This window comes from Chaetura pelagica, unplaced genomic scaffold, assembly GCF_000747805.2.
Source record: "Chaetura pelagica isolate M959 unplaced genomic scaffold, ChaPel_1.0 scaffold105, whole genome shotgun sequence".
Lineage (NCBI taxonomy): Eukaryota > Metazoa > Chordata > Aves > Apodiformes > Apodidae > Chaetura > Chaetura pelagica.
In genome coordinates, this window is record NW_009953393.1 from 4,404,268 (window position 1) to 4,421,768 (window position 17,501).

Here is a 17,501-nt window from a genome sequence, read left to right on the forward strand (position 1 = left end):
CATAATTTGCGAAACAGAGGAACTGAGAAGCTGGAGGTATGCATAAAATGTGTATCTTGAGAGGAGAGACCATGCTACCCAAAATTGTATAACGAAGCGGTATAGTTGTGTGGCCATGTTTCTCCCTCTTCTAACATTAGTGCTGTCTTTGAAATAGTGAATGCAAACAGTAAAATCTCCTTGGTTTATCCATTTTGAAACCAAGAATGGCAGAATTATCTTCCTTTGGATTGTAGGTGAGAAAGTGTTCAGAGTGGCAACTTTTCTTGTCGATTTTGCAAATCAGCTTGAGATGATAAATGTTACTTACAAATCTGGAGATTTGGGCAGGGAGAAACTTCATGAAATTCAACAAGGGCAAGTGTAGAGTCTTGCATCTGGGGAAGAACAACCCCACATACCAGTACAGGTTGGGGGCTGACCTGCTGGAGAGCAGTGTAGGTGAAAGGGACCCGGGGGTCCTGGTGGACAGGAGGATGACCATGAGCCAGCAATGTGCCCTTGTAGCCAAGAAGGCCAGTCGCATCCTAGGGTGCATTAGAAAGGATATGGTTAGTAGGTCAAGGCAGATTCTCCTCCCCTTCTATGCTGCCTTGGTGAGGCTTCATCTGGAATATTGTGTCCAGTTCTGGGCCCCTCAGTTCAAGAAGGACAGGGAACTGCTTGAAAGAGTCCAGGGCAGAGCCACAAAGATGATTAAGGGAGTGGAACATCTCCCTTATGAGGAAAGGCTGAGGGAGCTGGGTCTCTTTAGCTTGGAGAACAGGAAATTGAGGGGTGACCTCATCAATGTTTACAAATATGTTAAGGGTGAGTGTCAGGAGGACAGAGCAAGGCTTTTTACCGTGATGTCTAGTGATAGGAAAAGGGACAATGGGTGAAAACTGGAACATAGGAGGTTCCATGTAAACGTTAGAGAAAACTTCTTTACCGTGAGATTGACAAAGCACTGGAACAGGCTGCCCAGAGAGGTTGTGGAGTCTCCATCACTGGAGTCATTCAAAACCCACCTGGACAAGTTCCTGTGTGATGTACTCTGGGTGATCCTGCTCTGGCAGGGGGGTTGAACTTGCTGATCTTCAGAGGTCCCTTCCAACCCCTAAGATTCTGTGATCTTCCTTTAATACTACCTACAGATCCTTTTCAGGTAAATAAAAAAACTTTATTTCTTGTCCAGAACTAAGAGCATTTTATCAATGTTTACTCCTAGAATGTTTAAATGTTCACAAAAAACAGTAGGAGAAAAAATACTTGTTCAGTACCGCATTTGGTTTCTTTGGGGGGATTTGCTGATTAAACTATTTGGCTCTTGGTTTATAATAAAATTGCTTGGTTTTTTCTGCATTCTGTCTAGACTTCAGGAATGCAAAGGGGAGTCCAATTAATTGTAAGAGATTAATAATGGCAGGACTACTTGTCATGGTGGTTAATGCCATCTTGCTTTGCTTTTAATTGCTCTTGTCTCTCTTGAATCTTTCTAGAACCTATTGGCTTATTCTTAGATTGCAGTCTGTTTTGGGGCACAGGTTGCTTTTTTGGCATTTATTTTTAGAAAACATGTAACCAAGTGGTCTTCGTCCTTATCAAAAGTCTTTAGTTACAGATTGCAGAATTAATTTTAAGTCTTATTTGACTAGTACAAAATTATATATGCCATGTTTGGTTGGTGTTAAATCAATTGGTTGAGTTCAGTTTGTCTCATAGAAAATAATCCTTGTGGTTGAAGTATTTGGGTTTTTGTTGGTCATATAAGTAATGATGTCAGGCATCAGTTTGTACATTGGAAATGGGCACATTTGTAACACTTGACAGATTAACATAGGTCAGTAGAGCGCTTTGGTTGTTTATGCCATTCATTTTTAAAATACATTTTTAAAGTGTGATTTTTAGATTATTGAAGGTAAATCATAAAATGTGGTTGCTAGACCAGTACAGCACTAATGTATTTCTTTGCTAAAGATGTGCAATAATGTGGCAATTTTATGTAAACCAGACTTCTAGTACGTGATGTCTGTTTTTCTTCAGGTTGAATAGATTTTAGTTGTGACCATGGAGGGTCTGCAGATACTTACCATAAGCCTGAATAATTTGTAAAGTAAAAAAATAATAATAAATGTGCATGCTGATTATGTATTATTTTTTTTCTAAGATGCTTTATGCTCAAAATAAAGTAAAGTTCTTGGAATGTCAGGATGACATCACAGTTGAACCATGTTCTGAAGAAGTGAAATCTACAGAAGAAACTTATGAGAAGCTCCCTGATGATGATAACCAAGGTATTAAAGAGGAAATGGATGTTGAGAGAACATCAGATGATTTGATGCCAGTGGATGCCTTAGATAATGAAAGCCAACATGAAATGCAAAAACAAGACAAAATACCTACTGGTGCATTGAGAACAGTGAATGAAGTGCTCCCTGACTATAATCTAGTGATTAGTCTGCCGATTAATAGAGAAACTGTGCACAATGCAAATCCTCCAGTTGCATCAATAAATGACACTGAAGTTGAAGAAAATAAAGACCCTTTTATTACAGATAATGCTGGTAAAGATAATAATAGAAATAGCAATATATCATTCTCAATAAAGAGAAATGCATCAGATGAAGAGTTTTTTACAAGCAAAGAATTCATAGGACCAATTTACAAGCCTGCCAATAGCAACAAACAGGAAGAATCTGGGAGTTGCAATGAAGGTAGTAGCAGTGTTGGAGATCAGAACAAATTGCATGAAAAGAGAGCTAAAAGAAAGGAGGCAAAGAAGTTGCAGACTATTTCTTCTGCTGTACCAGAAATAGATGATGAACTGGACCAGTTCTATAAAGAAATTTACCAGTTGGAAAGCGAAAATTTAGAAACTGCTGTTGAGGAAAAAGAAATAGAAACTTCTCAGGAACAATATTCACCGTATAACTGTAGTCAAACCTCACAAGAGGATTATCAACATGAATTGTTGGGCAGCCCACAACTGTTTTACGAGACTGGACATTGTTTCTCTGGGGAGCAGAAAACTGAGAAAACAAATGAGCGGGAGTTTGTCCTGGAAACAAGTGGCTGGAAAACTGAAAATACCCTTGATGGACAAGCAGATTCTAGATATTGGAACTACTCCGTGCCTGAATTCAGACCTGCTTGGCAGTCAGCAGAGTCTTTCATAGTACCTCAGGGTCCTCTTGCTCCTAGATTCAACCATCCATCTCATTTTCAGATACTTAATTACCCACCAGAAAAAACAAATGCTTTCCCTTCTCAGAATGGTGAACTTTTAAATAAAAATTATTATGGTTACCATGGACATACTAACATCAACGATCATGGTCCATTGTTTGATCAAAGTACCAACTGTACTGATAGCCATACTACTCAGGTCTTCAGAAATGAAAATAATGAACAGAACAGACTCCAAAATAATGAGCAGAATCAACTCCAAAATAATGGTTTCTATGAAACCAGAGAAGAGTGTTGGAAGGATCCAAAAGCTGACAATACAGAAGGAATACACAGCTTTTCTTCCTTGAAGTTACGCGAAGAAAGATTTGGTTGTTCACAGAAATGGCTTCTAATCTTAAGAGGCCTACCTGGTTCAGGGAAATCAACACTTTCTCGGTAAGTAAAGACTTAAAACTTGAGAATCTTATTGAAATAAAAATTTTTAAGAATTAAAAATAAATAAATCCTACGTGCTTGGCAAACTTTGATATTTGTAAAATAGGCTGTTAACATGCAGTAATTCTTACTTAATGAGGATAAATGGCAATAAATATAATAAAAAATATTTGCTTGGGTTTGGGGTTTTTTTATGAACAGGAGCTGTTTTTTGTTAAATTTAAAATGTTCTGTATCTGTTACATTGCATATTCTTGTATTCTGAAATTTACAGATGTATTAGTATGTGATGGTCTACCTCTTTCTTTTTTTTTTTTATTCTTAAATGCCTTAATTTAAAAAAATCTTCCATCAAATCTAACAGCATTAATTTGACTGAACCAGAAGTACTTTTTTTTTTGTCTATGCAAAATCTTCAAAGGCCACTAGAAGAATTTTCTACCCTGAAAATATGTAATTTGTTTAGAGTGTGTTGATGAAACTGAGCATGTATTTTCCTCATAAGCAGACAAAGGTTCTTTTCCCTTATTTCCCCTTTCCAGCATGGGGGTTGAACTAGATGATCTTTCAAGGTCCCTTCCAACCCCTAAGATTCTGTGATTCTGTGGTATACTTCTTGAAATCTGACAGTATTAAAAGCAGGTACCAGCTCCAGCTTTGGTTTTGACTTTTTTTTTTTTTTTTTTTAGCCTAGTCTAAAAAGCATGTAAGTTGACATAGACCACAGATGCTATCTGTATTAAGTGAAAATATGTTTTATGTGAAAATAGGTTTCTCTTGTTATCAGTACTTACTGGTTGAGCTTCATCCAGAAACTGCACATCACTTCTGTCATTGTTTTCTGTTGTGTGCTAAGAATGTTAAACAGATCCAATGATCATGTACGTCAAGATGCAGTCTGTTGTCTTTCCAGGAACTGAGATTAGGTGAGGTTGCCTAGCCTTTAGTTCCTTGGGTTCTTGTCTCTACATGCCTTAAATATGAATTTAACAGTAGTGGTTTCCTGGTCGTTCGGGAGCTCCCCTCATCTTCCTTTACTTCCTGTGTTCACCTGACCTAGACAATCACAGCCTCCTGACTCATTTGAGTTCCTATTTCTTTATCCATCCATTTCCAGTTTTTTTTTTCTATTCTGGTCCAACCATGGCTTTTGGTCTCTTCTTACTAGCTCCCCATCTGCTCCTATATTCCAAGCTGATTTTTCAGGTGCTTCTTCTCCTCCACTGTTGTATGTGGTGTCATTTTATTTACTTAGGATAAAAATAGGCTTTGAACCTTTTTATGCTTTCCTAAACTAGTATAATACACATCCTATTAAAAGACATAGATTCTAACAGAAATAATTACTGAACAATGGCCAAAAAAAGTGGCTGTACTTTTGGTTTATTGTGCTCTGCTTTCTGAAATAGCATTGTTGTTTATCCTGAGATAACCTTAATACTCTGAAAAAGGGAGAAAGCAAGAAGGAAAAAACAGCTTGTATGCAGCTTTGCTCGTGTTATTTGAAAGTTATATCGTTAGTAGTTTCTCCTTGTCCTCTATAATCTGAACTTTGTTGTTACAGGTCCCTGTATTCTAAAAGCAAAATTAAGCAACAACATAATTGTAGGACTATGAATGTACAGGAGTTTAAGTTAATATGTAATGCAGTGTCCTGGTCTTTAAACTATGATCCATATCAAGTCTGTTGTTGGTGACAGGTGGCAAAACATAGCAATTAAATTTCCTTTTACTGTTCCTGTTCAGCCCACACTGTGTGCAGCAGCATGGGCAAAGGTCAGATGAGGGCACATTCAGAGTTTGAGATGCTGTAAAAGGATTTAAACATCCAGGTAATTTTTCAGCTGTATCCAGATTCTTTGTGATCAGATTGCTTTCTAGAGTTAGTTCCAAACAAGAATTTATATGGAAAATGTTAGTAAATACTTTAAATTATTTTGAGGTACTTAGAACTTTGTCCTGGTTTGAGCCAGGATGAAGCCAATTTTCCTTTTACTGATTTTAATGAAAATGTATAATCTGGGCTTAAAATCAAGCGCCACATTGGGCGCCAATAAAATGTTGAACCTGAGTCAAACGGTGACAAACTGAATGCGGTTTAACCATAAATTAGGTGGGTACAAACATCTCTTGCAGCTGGAGGGGAAGAAACAACAGATACAGCAACAGTAGAAAGGGGGAAAGTAAATTGCTTTAATGTAAATTAGAATGATTGGTAGTATGTATGCATGTACTTTTATAAAGCTGATTGAAATTGCAAAAAGTTCAGAAATAGGGCACAGGTAAATTTATTGTAGCTATATTTTTTCTGTGTCTATTTCTATCTGAAAAATAGAAGTTAAAATATTTTTGCCTTTTCCTTTGTTTAACAGTATTCTGCTTGGTCAAAGCCATGATGGCATTATATTCAGCACTGATGATTATTTTCGTCAGCAAGATGGATATACATACAATGCTGCTCAGCTTGGTGATGCCCATGACTGGAACCAGAAGAGAGGTTTGAATACATAAGAGGAATCCTATTAAGTTACACTTATATTTAGAGAAGTATAGCATTATGTGCATGTGTGTTAATAGTCTATATGAGAAGGAGTATAAGGTACCTAGAAGTAGATAATTAACATATTCTTTATATTTTAGTTAACATTTATGTATACATTAAATTTTGAACTTACAAAAGGTTCAGAGTTAAAAACAGAAAATCTCTCCTCTATAACCCACTTACTTGTTACATTTCTAACTAGTATCTTGAAGGCAGAATTGAACCTTTTTAATGCTGGTAACAGCACAGTATCCTTTTTTTCCCCCAGTGTCTTTTGTGATCTGAAGTTCATCCAAAATTGATGGAAGAGTTTTTCTGAGGAAGATCTCATTTCACTGACATAGATTAATAGCTTTAATAAGTCATCTTTCTTAATATCTACTAGTGTCCAAAGGTTGGGTCCCTGGGGTAAGAAGTGTAGCAAACAAATTCTTGCTCTTTCTGTAGCAGTTTGGTAAGAATCTTACTATTTATTTGGTCTGGTCCAAGGAGTGGACAAGCTGAGCGACTCCACTGGCTGTGCATGCAGGTTATTCTCTGTGCTGCAGTGTCTCAAACAGAAGCTTCCGTCCTGTCTGCAGGACTGCTAATTTGCATCAAAAGATATGGAGAGCCAAGGAAAAAAAAAAATTTTTCTTTCCCTTTTCTCACCTTAATGCAAAATTTATTATACATCTGGGAACATTTCTGTCTGAATGGTGAAGAAATTTCTTAGAGGAATCACTAGAATATAGATTATAAAGAGCACTTTTGATGTTGGAGTGCAGCAATAATAAATACTTTGAATAAATTTCCCAGTAGGAGCTAAGGAGCAGAAGAGTTGATAAGGTAGTAGTTTATGGATGAGCGGGCTCAACACTTCACAGTTATAAGACACCAAACATTTGTCACTTGATAAAGATTTCTACCTGTTTCTGACCAGACATTAGCATCTCTCTAGTTATGTACACAGTGTTGTAATAACCAGAAGAGTATATAGTTTAGTTATTCAGTGATATTGATAGTAAGAACAAGAACAGCTGTGCTGTGTTGTAATAGAACAGCCCCACTGCAAAACATTTCCCAGAATAGCTTTGGGTTGAAGTTATACTGAATTCTTACTTTCTGCTTTGAATAGATAGAACTTTCAGACTTGAAGTAATTCAGAAGCTCTTGGTTTTATTTGTGTGTGAATCCTTGAAATACATGGAATGAGAACTTAAGGGGAATGGTAATCTTGATAGTGGTTACTCTTGCCTAATGACTAGGTCTAGGTCAAAGGTTTTTTTAGATGATATCTACTGCATTTGTTATTTATGTATTTGCTAATATTCATATGACAACATGTTTAGCTAGAGCTTTGTAATCCTCATGTCAGAATTATCGAGAAGGCAAAAATTTAGTTTCTTCACAAATAAGAAAATTATTCTGTTAAAATTACACTCCCTCATTTTGGGGGAGGGAGTGAATCTATAGTATAGTAATTATAAGAGAAAATGGTAACGTGAGACCCATTAGAGATAAAAAATTGTTTTAGATGAACAGAATTTCAAATTCTGACATGTTTATAAGACAATGAATTTCATATAGTTGATGCTAAAGACCATCCCTATATAATGCAAAGGTTGTATGGTCAAGTGCACAACTATTAGGAAATACTAGAATTAATTTGCCAATGTGACTTTAGTTGTGGAGTGTCAGTCTTACAGGGTTTTAGGCCCTTTAATTTCACTTTTGTGTCTTTGAGAATAGTCTCTTGCCATCCCTTATTGAAACTTTTTTCTGCCTTTTATGTGTTTTTAACATTGTTGACCTGGCAGGATGAGTTTGGTTTATTTGCTTTTTAAACTACTTTTTATTGGTTTGGTTTTGACAGTAACTAACAAAATTAATTGGAAACTTTCTTACTTTTAAACAAAAAAAATTATCTATTGTATTACATCAGTATGTTTAGCACTTAGATTCGTAGTTAAAACAAAAAGGTAAAATATGTAGGTGGGTTGTAGCTGTAATATAAACTTTCTTCATTCCCTTCTAACTCTTGTAAATTAATGATGATCCCATTATCTTCATTACTAAAATGGCTATTCTCTTGCTACCTTTATGAATCTTTTCTGAAATGCATGTTTCCAGACTTTTCCCTGTTTCTGTCAGCCTACCAGTCATGATTTTTGATTTGGGTTTCAGAAAGATCATTTGTGGCAGGTTAATGAAGCCAGTGAATGTATTTTTTGTTTGTTTTAACAGCTTTTTCCATCTGTTCTTAGTGCTCTGTTGGAACATGTTTTATCTGCGTTTTTTTCCTCCCTTTCATCTACAAAGTTAGTTCCCAGCCTGTTAATTTAATTTCATCCTACTGAGTGGATTGATCCATCAAGATGAATGCCTAGTTCTCTTCAATAACTTAGGGGTCTTCATTCCTTCAGATCCCTGTTTCCATTCAGCATACTGTTTGAGCAGTGTTCACTCAATGGGCAAGTGTTCAACAGATCTATTTTTTTTTTAATCCTTGCACTCATAATGGATCTAGCTTTTCATTTAGCTTTGTTTAATAGAACATTATTTATTCAACTTTTTTTGTATGAGAGTGATCTCTGTATTTTGGGCTTCAGATATTTAGTTCTTTCACCTAGTTAATCCTCTTAACTTCCCTGTGAGCACAAGGGAAGCCATCCAGAGGGACCTTCACAGACTTGAGAGATGAGCCTGTGCAAACTGCCTGAAGTTCAAGGCCAAGTACAGGGTCCTGCACACAGGGCAGGACAATCCAAAACACAAATGAGCTTGGGCAGAAAATGAATTGGTAGCTCCCCTAAGGAGAAGGACTTGGGAGTGATGATGGACGAGAAGCTCAACATGAGCCAGCAATGTGCACTTGCAGTTCAGAAAGCCAGTGGTGTCCTGGGCTGCGTAAAAAGAAGCCTGGCCAGCAGGGCCAGGGAAGTGATTCTTGCCCTTGGCCCTTGTGAGACCCCACATGGAGTACTGTGTCCAGATCTGTAGCCCCCAGCATAAGAAGGACATAGAGCTATTGGAGTGAGTCCCCTTCTGCGTTGAATGGCAGAGGTCTTACTTTCAAAATAAAAAGGTGAAGGATGTTAAAACAATGAAAATGAATGTAGCCTATTTGTCCCCAAAGTGGGATACTCAAGTACTCTCTCTAGGTACTCACCTCTGCAGGAGTTCCTTCTGAGCATCTTGTAATAAAATGGAAGTTCTGGTAATAATAGCTTAACTGCTGTCCCTGTTTGTATAAAATGGAGGTAGATACCACGTTGATAAGGCTATAGAATTTGAGTTTTTTGCTTCCTTAGGTAAGTCTCCTGTGTAGCATTATGTAGAGGCTCAATGTCAAAATCATACTCTGGATGTGCTCAAAAAAAGTGGTGCAACATTTCAGAGACAGATCTTAGCAATGTGAGTTAGGTGTCTCTGAGAATGTTTTCTGGACTATGTAATGAATTTGGAAGAATGCCTCAAGATAAAATTTAGGTTTAGGCATAAGATAGGTGCTTAATTGCTTTATCAAAACTAAAGGAGTCTGGGGCTTATGAAGAGGTGCCATTTTAGGCATCAGCCTAGAGCTAAAATGTTTTCTGTGCTGTGGAGCTGATGTGATAGCAAACAGATTTGCATGTTTTGTCCCCTAAACTACTCCAACCAATCTCAGTTCGGCACTGTAATCTCTAGGATGCTTCTGCTGGATAAGAAGCAGGTCCAAAGTTAAAAGAATGCTACTGCATAAGTGTCCTGCCAAAGAAATTGCATCATGGCTGTGGTCTGTCTTTCCATCAGTGGAGATGCTAATTTGGGTGTGCCTTCTTGCCAGTTGCTGTTTTGTAGAACTCAGAAGCAACTTCTTATTACTTAAGCTTCTGCCCTCTTTTGCATTTGGTAGAAATTGGCCGGTGAGTTCAAACATCACACAAGTGGAGACAGCATGGTTGTAATTTTGTGTTAACAGATCTCAGAAATATTTCAGATGTGTGATGCTTTCCTGTGAAGTTCACCTATTTCTCAGCATTTTGTTGGGTAAGAGCTGCAGTACCCAACCACAGGTCTCAGTTATGAATGCAGCATGTGGCAGGTCTAGTGAAGCTGGAACCAGGATATAGTTTCATGATGGTGTCTCTGGCAGGCCACAGACTTTCCATTCCTGTCACTATCTGTCAATGTTTTTATTCCTTTTCTTAGAACAGTGTGTGTCAGTCCAACTAGATTTTTGCAAAAAATATCTTGAGCAGTGTGTTTACATTTACCACTTTATTTGAGTTACATAGTTGTTTATTAACTTGCACTGGTTTTCCTTGCAGCAAAACAAGCAATGGAGCAGGGAAAATCTCCAGTTATAATAGACAACACTAATACTCAAGCCTGGGAAATGAAGCCATATGTGGAAGTGGTAGGTTTTTGTGTGTGATTGTATCATCTGTCACAACTTTGCAAACTTACCTTCACATGTGATAAGTTGGTCAGTTTTGTCCAGAAGCATTTTCCTTACTCAAGTTTCTAAAGAGAGCTGATTAATACAATCAGTAATTAATATGGCAAAAGTCCAAACCAATTTAAGGATTAATTTGATCTAATCTCCTTAGCCTGGAGGGAAAGCTAAGATGAGTTGGTGCTAAGTGAAATTCAGCATGCTACTGCTGCAGAGTTATCAACATTTGTTTATTATACTGGTCTATAAACTTTGTGACATTTTATGTAACAATGATATACATATTACACATTTTTCTTTGCTTGCTGCAGGCTCTGGAAAAGGGGTACAGAGTGGAGTTCCATGAGCCAGATACTTGGTGGAAGTTTGATCCTGAAGAATTGGAAAAGTAAGGTTTATATTACAGAAATCATTGTGTTTCTATGAGGAAATAGATAAATACGCACATATAAATATGTATGTAGCATATTTTATTTAAATAGACGTTTTGAGATATATCTTTCAATAGAAATGTTATGGATAAACAAACAAAAAAATTAATAAAGATCCTGTCTTGTTGGCCCAAAAAGTCAGTCTTAAAATTCTGTTGGACGTGAGTAGGAAAATGATTGACCCATGTAAGAATACTGTAGTAACTAGTTATTCTGAGAAATTTGTTGCTACAAAATGATGACAAGAAATTAGCAAAAGACAAAAAGAAACTGCATTTTGCAAGGAGTGCATCAATAAGGTTAAAAAGAAAGCTCATATTTTAGATCATTCCGTTGCAGTATTTTGTGAAATTGTCCCCAGTCTTCAGAGGATCTGACTTAGAGTGCTGTTGGATGTGGGTTATTGGACTTCTGGATTGTGACAGTGGTCACTGGTCGTCATCAAGCTGCTTATTATTCCTGGTTAATGTCTCTTTTGTCTCAGATGTATCTGATTCAGGAATCTATGAGGCATCAAACCAACTCAGGGATATTTCATTGTTTCAAGTGTAGCATTTTCATTGTTGATCACAAAGAGTTCTCTCACTTACTTTAATTTTGCATGCTTCCAAAGTAGCCCCTGCAATGCACAAAGTATGTGTGTATAATACTTTACTGACTTGGACTTCATTATGTTTATAAATCTTCTAAAGTTGTCACCTTTTGCTCCGAAGCTACCACTAACATTCTTAAGAGATGGAGTCCGCTCTCTGTAGAATGAATTCTAATAAGTTTTCCTAGCTTGGGGTGCATCAACAGCCAAGTTAGGAAGCTGTGTTGGTAAACAGACATTTCAAAGATACTCGCTGTGAGGTTTCCATCACATGAGACAGGAAGACTCATATTCTCACAGGGTCTTAACAGGCAACAGCATAAACAAACATGGAGTGTTGCTAATGTTTAGTTTTATTATTCAGTCGTTAATTGTAGGATTAAACTCTGTCTTTCCCAAAACCAAAGGAGAACCCTTGAACTGTGAAGGGCCGCTACCAGTTCCTAGGAGCTTTCTAGAAGTGTTTTATCAGCTCCAGTTGCTTTAAATACTTGAATAGAGGCACATTGTTTAGGAAAGGTGGTGATGTGAGGTTTAATTTTGTTTTTCAGTTGTCTGGGCAGAGGGCTCAGTTTTGAATGGCTGGGTTTTTTTCCTTATTTGAGGCTTTGGGAAATACATAATGATAGACATGTTATTGTAGTTTTGGGATTCCCCTTACAAGCTCAACATTTTTGTGAAGTACCTGGGCAAATACTGTGTTAATTATAAATTTGTATAATTTTATTAGTTGTTTGGAGTCATACATTCTAATTCCCTCTTAAACAAGATCACTTAAGACTCGTTGTTTCTGGTAGTTTGAATAAAAAATAAACAAGCTGCTACTTTAATTAGCAAAAGACTTGTTTATATTTTGGGTGCATGCTCCTTTTTTTTAATTGAGGGATGCTGTCTAGATTGTTAGTAACTTTTATCGATTTATATAATATGCTGATATTCTAGAAGTCAGTTGCATTTCTATATACTATTTTTACAGGGTTGTTTCTGCTAGTGTATAGTGTGCTTGAAAAATCTATGAAAAATTTCTCTTCGTCAACACTGGATGAATTCCAGATGAATTGATGTAAAGAATGTGACAGATCTTTTAATGTGGAATAGGTGGCAATCTCTTTCTTTCAGTGTGCCTGATCTTTAGAGTCACTTATGAGTGTTTTGGCTTTTATTCTGCACGTCATTTTTGCGAAAACTGACTTCACAGGCACGTGCCTTCAGGTAGTGCTCAAGACTTCTTGCATAGCATTAGACCTTTATATACAGGATTTTGTACTTTGATACTATTTTTAGAAAGTCTTGAAAGCTGCAGGTGAGAGAACGTGAGTGGCAAAATCACTGGTAGAAGATAATTTTTTATTGTTTTCTTTTTTAAGTTTTTAATCAGTGTTGGATTAAAAAATTACCTGTCATGTTTATATGATTTTTTAGTAGCTAGTCAGTTGGGAACTAGAGCTTTTTAAAAAGTATACATGTTATTCAACCTTTTAGGAACAACAGGTATCCTGTATATAATCTGTGTTTGGGGATGTATGTAGTTTTAGTATTTTAAGTTACCTTCTGTGTAACTTCATACAGAAATGAAATGCAAATATGTTTAATATAATCCTTCATCCTCAGTATGATCATAAAACTGAAATTTGGTATTGACTTAATTAAACTTGTGCTGACTCTTCTAAATGTAGTAATGTCTGTGTATGATTACTTTGCCAGTATATTGGTATGCAAGGTTCTTCTAGTGTAGAAGCATTTGATAGTGATGGAATTTTGCATTTATCAGTAGATTCTGTGTTTGTCCAATCAAAACCAGGTCCAAAGCATAGCTGTTAGGAGCTTTTGCTGGTACATCAGTATTGGTTAAGGATAGATGCCTTTATACTCTTTCAGTATAGCCAGGCCAACAAAGGATGAGTATTAAATGACACTATACAGCAGATTTGTTTCCTTTTTTTAATTAATTGCTATGCTTGATGCAATTTTGCTGTTAGTGATATTATTTCACTGCCTTGTTCTCTAAGGAAAAGTACTTGCTCATTTATGAAGTTATTATAGACAAGTCCATTCCGTGGTGGATGAATGCACACTTTATGCCTAGAGCACTTGAGCTGTAATAGTTTTCTAGGAATACTAAGATATGGAAAATATTAAGTAACATAGTGCTTCCACCATTTAACATGAAAGGACTTAGACTTTTTGGGTCTTTTTGTCATGATTGTCAAAAGCTTGATAGAATCTCCATATTTTTATGGGATTGGCTTTTTTCTTTAATGTTAACCTTGTTTATATTAGTGAGTGAAATCAAAACTGTTAAGACATGTTAACTGATACATTCACCATGCGGCTGCTCATGGACTTCTTTACAGAATGTAGAAATTAGTAGCATTTAAACAATGAGCTGCTTGTGATTATAGTTCTAGCTTCTGGTATTATCTCAGGGAAGAGTGTCTATGAGAGAAATACTCAACTTGAGCCTTTTCTTCCCAGAAACAAAGCTGATAAAATACACCTTGAGGAGCCAGCGTAATTCTCAGTAATTGTGAGATTACCAGTTCTTCCATTCTGAATGTGAAACTAGTGTGCTACCTGCAAAATTCATTGATACATCTTCTTTGTAATATGCACAAACTCCTGGGGGAGAGGAAAAGAGTCTTTTAAAATACTTCCATGTAGTATCCTCTTTCTGATTTCTCCTCTATAGAACTGAGCAAATTGGTAAGGAGGCCCATGGATCTGCTGCAGAAAGTACAAAGATCATAGAATTGTGTTGGTTGGAAAAGACTTCTAAGATCATAAAATCCGACTGTTAAGCTAGCACAGTGCTAAGTCCACCACTAAACCATGTCCCTAAGCACTATGTCCACATGTCTTTTAAATACCTCCAGGCATATATTTTCTATAGGCATGTCTTGGAAAGAAATCAGCTTGGACAACATTTACTGGGGATAAGAAATGTATTAGGTTGTGATAAGTGTGTGTCCATAGTATTGAAACATTTTGTTTGTTTTATATCTATTTTTTTCAGTTCTGCTGTTATTGCTGGCAATTCTCTGACATTCTGTTTGTGTGTGAGCCTCATGCTTTTCTTTTTGGCAGAGAGCAAAATTTTCTGTTAACATGGATTTAAGATATAGTCAATAGATAATAAGGAGATAAATGCATTCAGTTCTCACTGGAAGTAGCTGCTCACTAAACATGGCAAAATAGGACAACACTTCTGGTCTTTCTTCCCTTAAATGTGTTTTGGTTCATTTCTGAATGTACACAAGTATCAGCAAGAGCTAGTACATACATAAGCATGATGTTTTGGTTAAAAATAAAATTGTTCCTTATTTTATATAGAGTTTTATTAATGAGAAAATATTCTGTCATTAAGTCTTGAAACCATGTAGTTAGATTATTTTTTAATGCTAGTATAAGCATTACTTTCATAATTAGGAGTCTTAATATTATTCATCCTTCTATTCATGAGCTAGTATACCATGTAAAATCTGTGAATAAATAGAAAGCAAACTCCTTCTAAGGTTATGTAGGTACATAGTACTGGTGTATAGCATGTTTCTATAAAAAGAGGAATTACTGTATTGGTTTATGTTATTTAATATATGCAGTGGTTAAAAGTTAAAATAAACCTTAACACAAGTTGAGTAGTGAGAGAATGAGGATACAGTGTAATAAAAGTGAAATTTCAAATATGAAAAGCAAGAAGAAGAATTGTTAAATTAGAGCTTTTAAAATTTTTTCTTAAAGACTGAACATATAAACATACCAGAACACTTACTTAAGTTTTTATTTTTGTAGGAGGAATAAACATGGGGTCACTCGTGAGAAGATTGCTCAGATGTTGGAACGATACGAATATCAAATATCCATACCTATTGTCATGAATTCAGTGGTACCTCCCCACAAAAACACTCAAAGGCCACCTCTGCAGCGAAGACATAGGTGGGGAGGCAATACAGACTCTTGGGATTCTTTCAGTATTTCCAGTAGCCGATAACACAGTTGCAGTCACTTAATATAAATGTTACTTGCTCTTCTAAAATGCATCATCACCTCCAATAAAGCAGTAGATCTTCTTTTTTTCATATAGGCCTATTTCAAGGCCATTTTCTTCTGGAGGTTGTTCCTTTAATCAACTTGCGTGTAAATAAAATTGTACATTAAATGTTTTTTTAAAACTATATTTGTTACAATTATAATGACTTTGACTTTAGTAAAATATTTCATATAGTATGACATATAGCAGAGTCTTCGTAACCTAAGACGATGATGTTGTCATATATCAAGTAACTGTTGAGCAGTGTTTTTTGATAAAGAAGTTATATGTCTTTTAAAAAGAGAACTTAAGCCCCAGAAGCAAAAGTTATTTATATAATAACCAGTTTTAATGATTGTTATTTAGTCTGCTTATCTTTTAGGAGTTGTTTTTTTTAAAACAATTATGTCCTGGGTTGTCCTTTTGTTCTATTTGGCATGTATTGCGAGTTGGCAAATTTCTGGAATGTGTTTTCTGGTTTCAGTTATAGTGTTTGTTTTGTTGGGGTTTTTTTTGTCTCAAGCTTATCTGGCAACTGAAGCAACATTCTGCCAATACAGTATTCACCAAGGTTAAACTGTGTAATCTGAATTATTTTTCTTATGTATTTGATCTCTGTGGTAGCATATAAACTAAGATGGTGGGTGCACACCACCATCTTTTTTGTGCTAACTAAAAAAAACTAAGCTTTGTCACTAAAACCCAAAACTTTCACAGCTAGGTCTTTCTAAGTCAATTTCTTTAATTTACAAGTGAAGTATTAAAACATTAGCTGTTAAGTCCCAGTGCAAAGTTCAGATGTATCAGTAAATAAATAGTGGATATGATTCTTGAAAATCACATTGCATTCCTAATTTTGGCACAGCCAATGTCATCTGTTTAGCACATAACAAAAGAATGAACCAGCATGGAGACTGACTAATTTACTGCCCTTTTTCTCTTAAAAAATAAGTTTGTAAGTTTTCACTTTGCTTGCCTTCTAACAGCTTGTGGTATTAATAAAATACACTTGTATTCAGAGTTGTTTTAGTAGTTCAGTGCAGCAGTTTTTATTCTTTTCAAGCTGGTAGGATTTTATACAGATGAGCATTGTTAACCTGCTAGCTGAAATAACCTGTTTTCAGGTCTAACTGCATTTGGTTTCTGTACAGATTGAATGAGTAGATATTTGATAGGAAATTTTGTCAAGCACATGGCTAAAAGAATTTTCATGGTTTTCTATTACTAATTTGGAGTAATAGCCATCAGAATTTTGAAAATACTCAAGCCAGCATAATTTTTAATAGACATTTTTTTAATAGGCTCTAAAAATTAATTAAACTTTAAAATCTGAATACCATGAAAGTTGGAAATCCAGGTGTACAACCAAGTATCTTTCTGAGTTTTTCTACACCTATTGTACAAATCTAAGTTTGTACAATTTAATTTATATCTTCAGTAACATTTTCGTAAGAGATTCTATAAATTATGAAAGTTGAAGTGTTCCTTGTTGCACTTTGGTGATTGTTTTAATTATTTGAAAAACAATATACAATGTTTCAGTAGTGCATGAATTGTTAATATATTGAATTATGTGTATATATAAAAAAAGCTCTGCAACTATATTAATTGTCTTTCCTCATTGTCTTGTTACTCATACCAATTATACTACTGTATTTTAGTTTTCCTGGTTACCTTTTTCCATGTCTCAAAAGAATAATGGAAATTGTTGTAAAGGGTCAGTAAGACTTTATCCCACAGTTTTCATATTTGAACATGAAAGCATAGTTCAAGTCAGAGTAGGATTGAAAGGATTTAGAAAGACTACTGTTATTTACTCTATATTACTTTAAGCCATAATAAAGTGATAGAATTTGAGAATGTGTAATATCAGCACAGTATGC

At 35.7% G+C, this 17,501-nt stretch overlaps 1 protein-coding gene across 1 annotated transcript; it reads left to right on the forward strand.

The window, feature by feature from the left end:
- Nucleotides 1-2,149: 2,149 nt before the first annotated feature.
- N4BP2L2 (NEDD4 binding protein 2-like 2) lies at nt 2,150-15,811 on the forward strand. The gene is made up of 5 exons (XM_009998349.1): nt 2,150-3,606; nt 5,979-6,103; nt 10,441-10,529; nt 10,880-10,956; nt 15,381-15,811. Exons 1-5 carry the CDS (start codon nt 2,150-2,152, stop codon nt 15,577-15,579), a joined length of 1,947 nt encoding a protein of 648 aa, XP_009996651.1. The 3' UTR covers nt 15,580-15,811.
- The last annotated feature ends 1,690 nt before the right edge of the window (nt 15,812-17,501 follow it).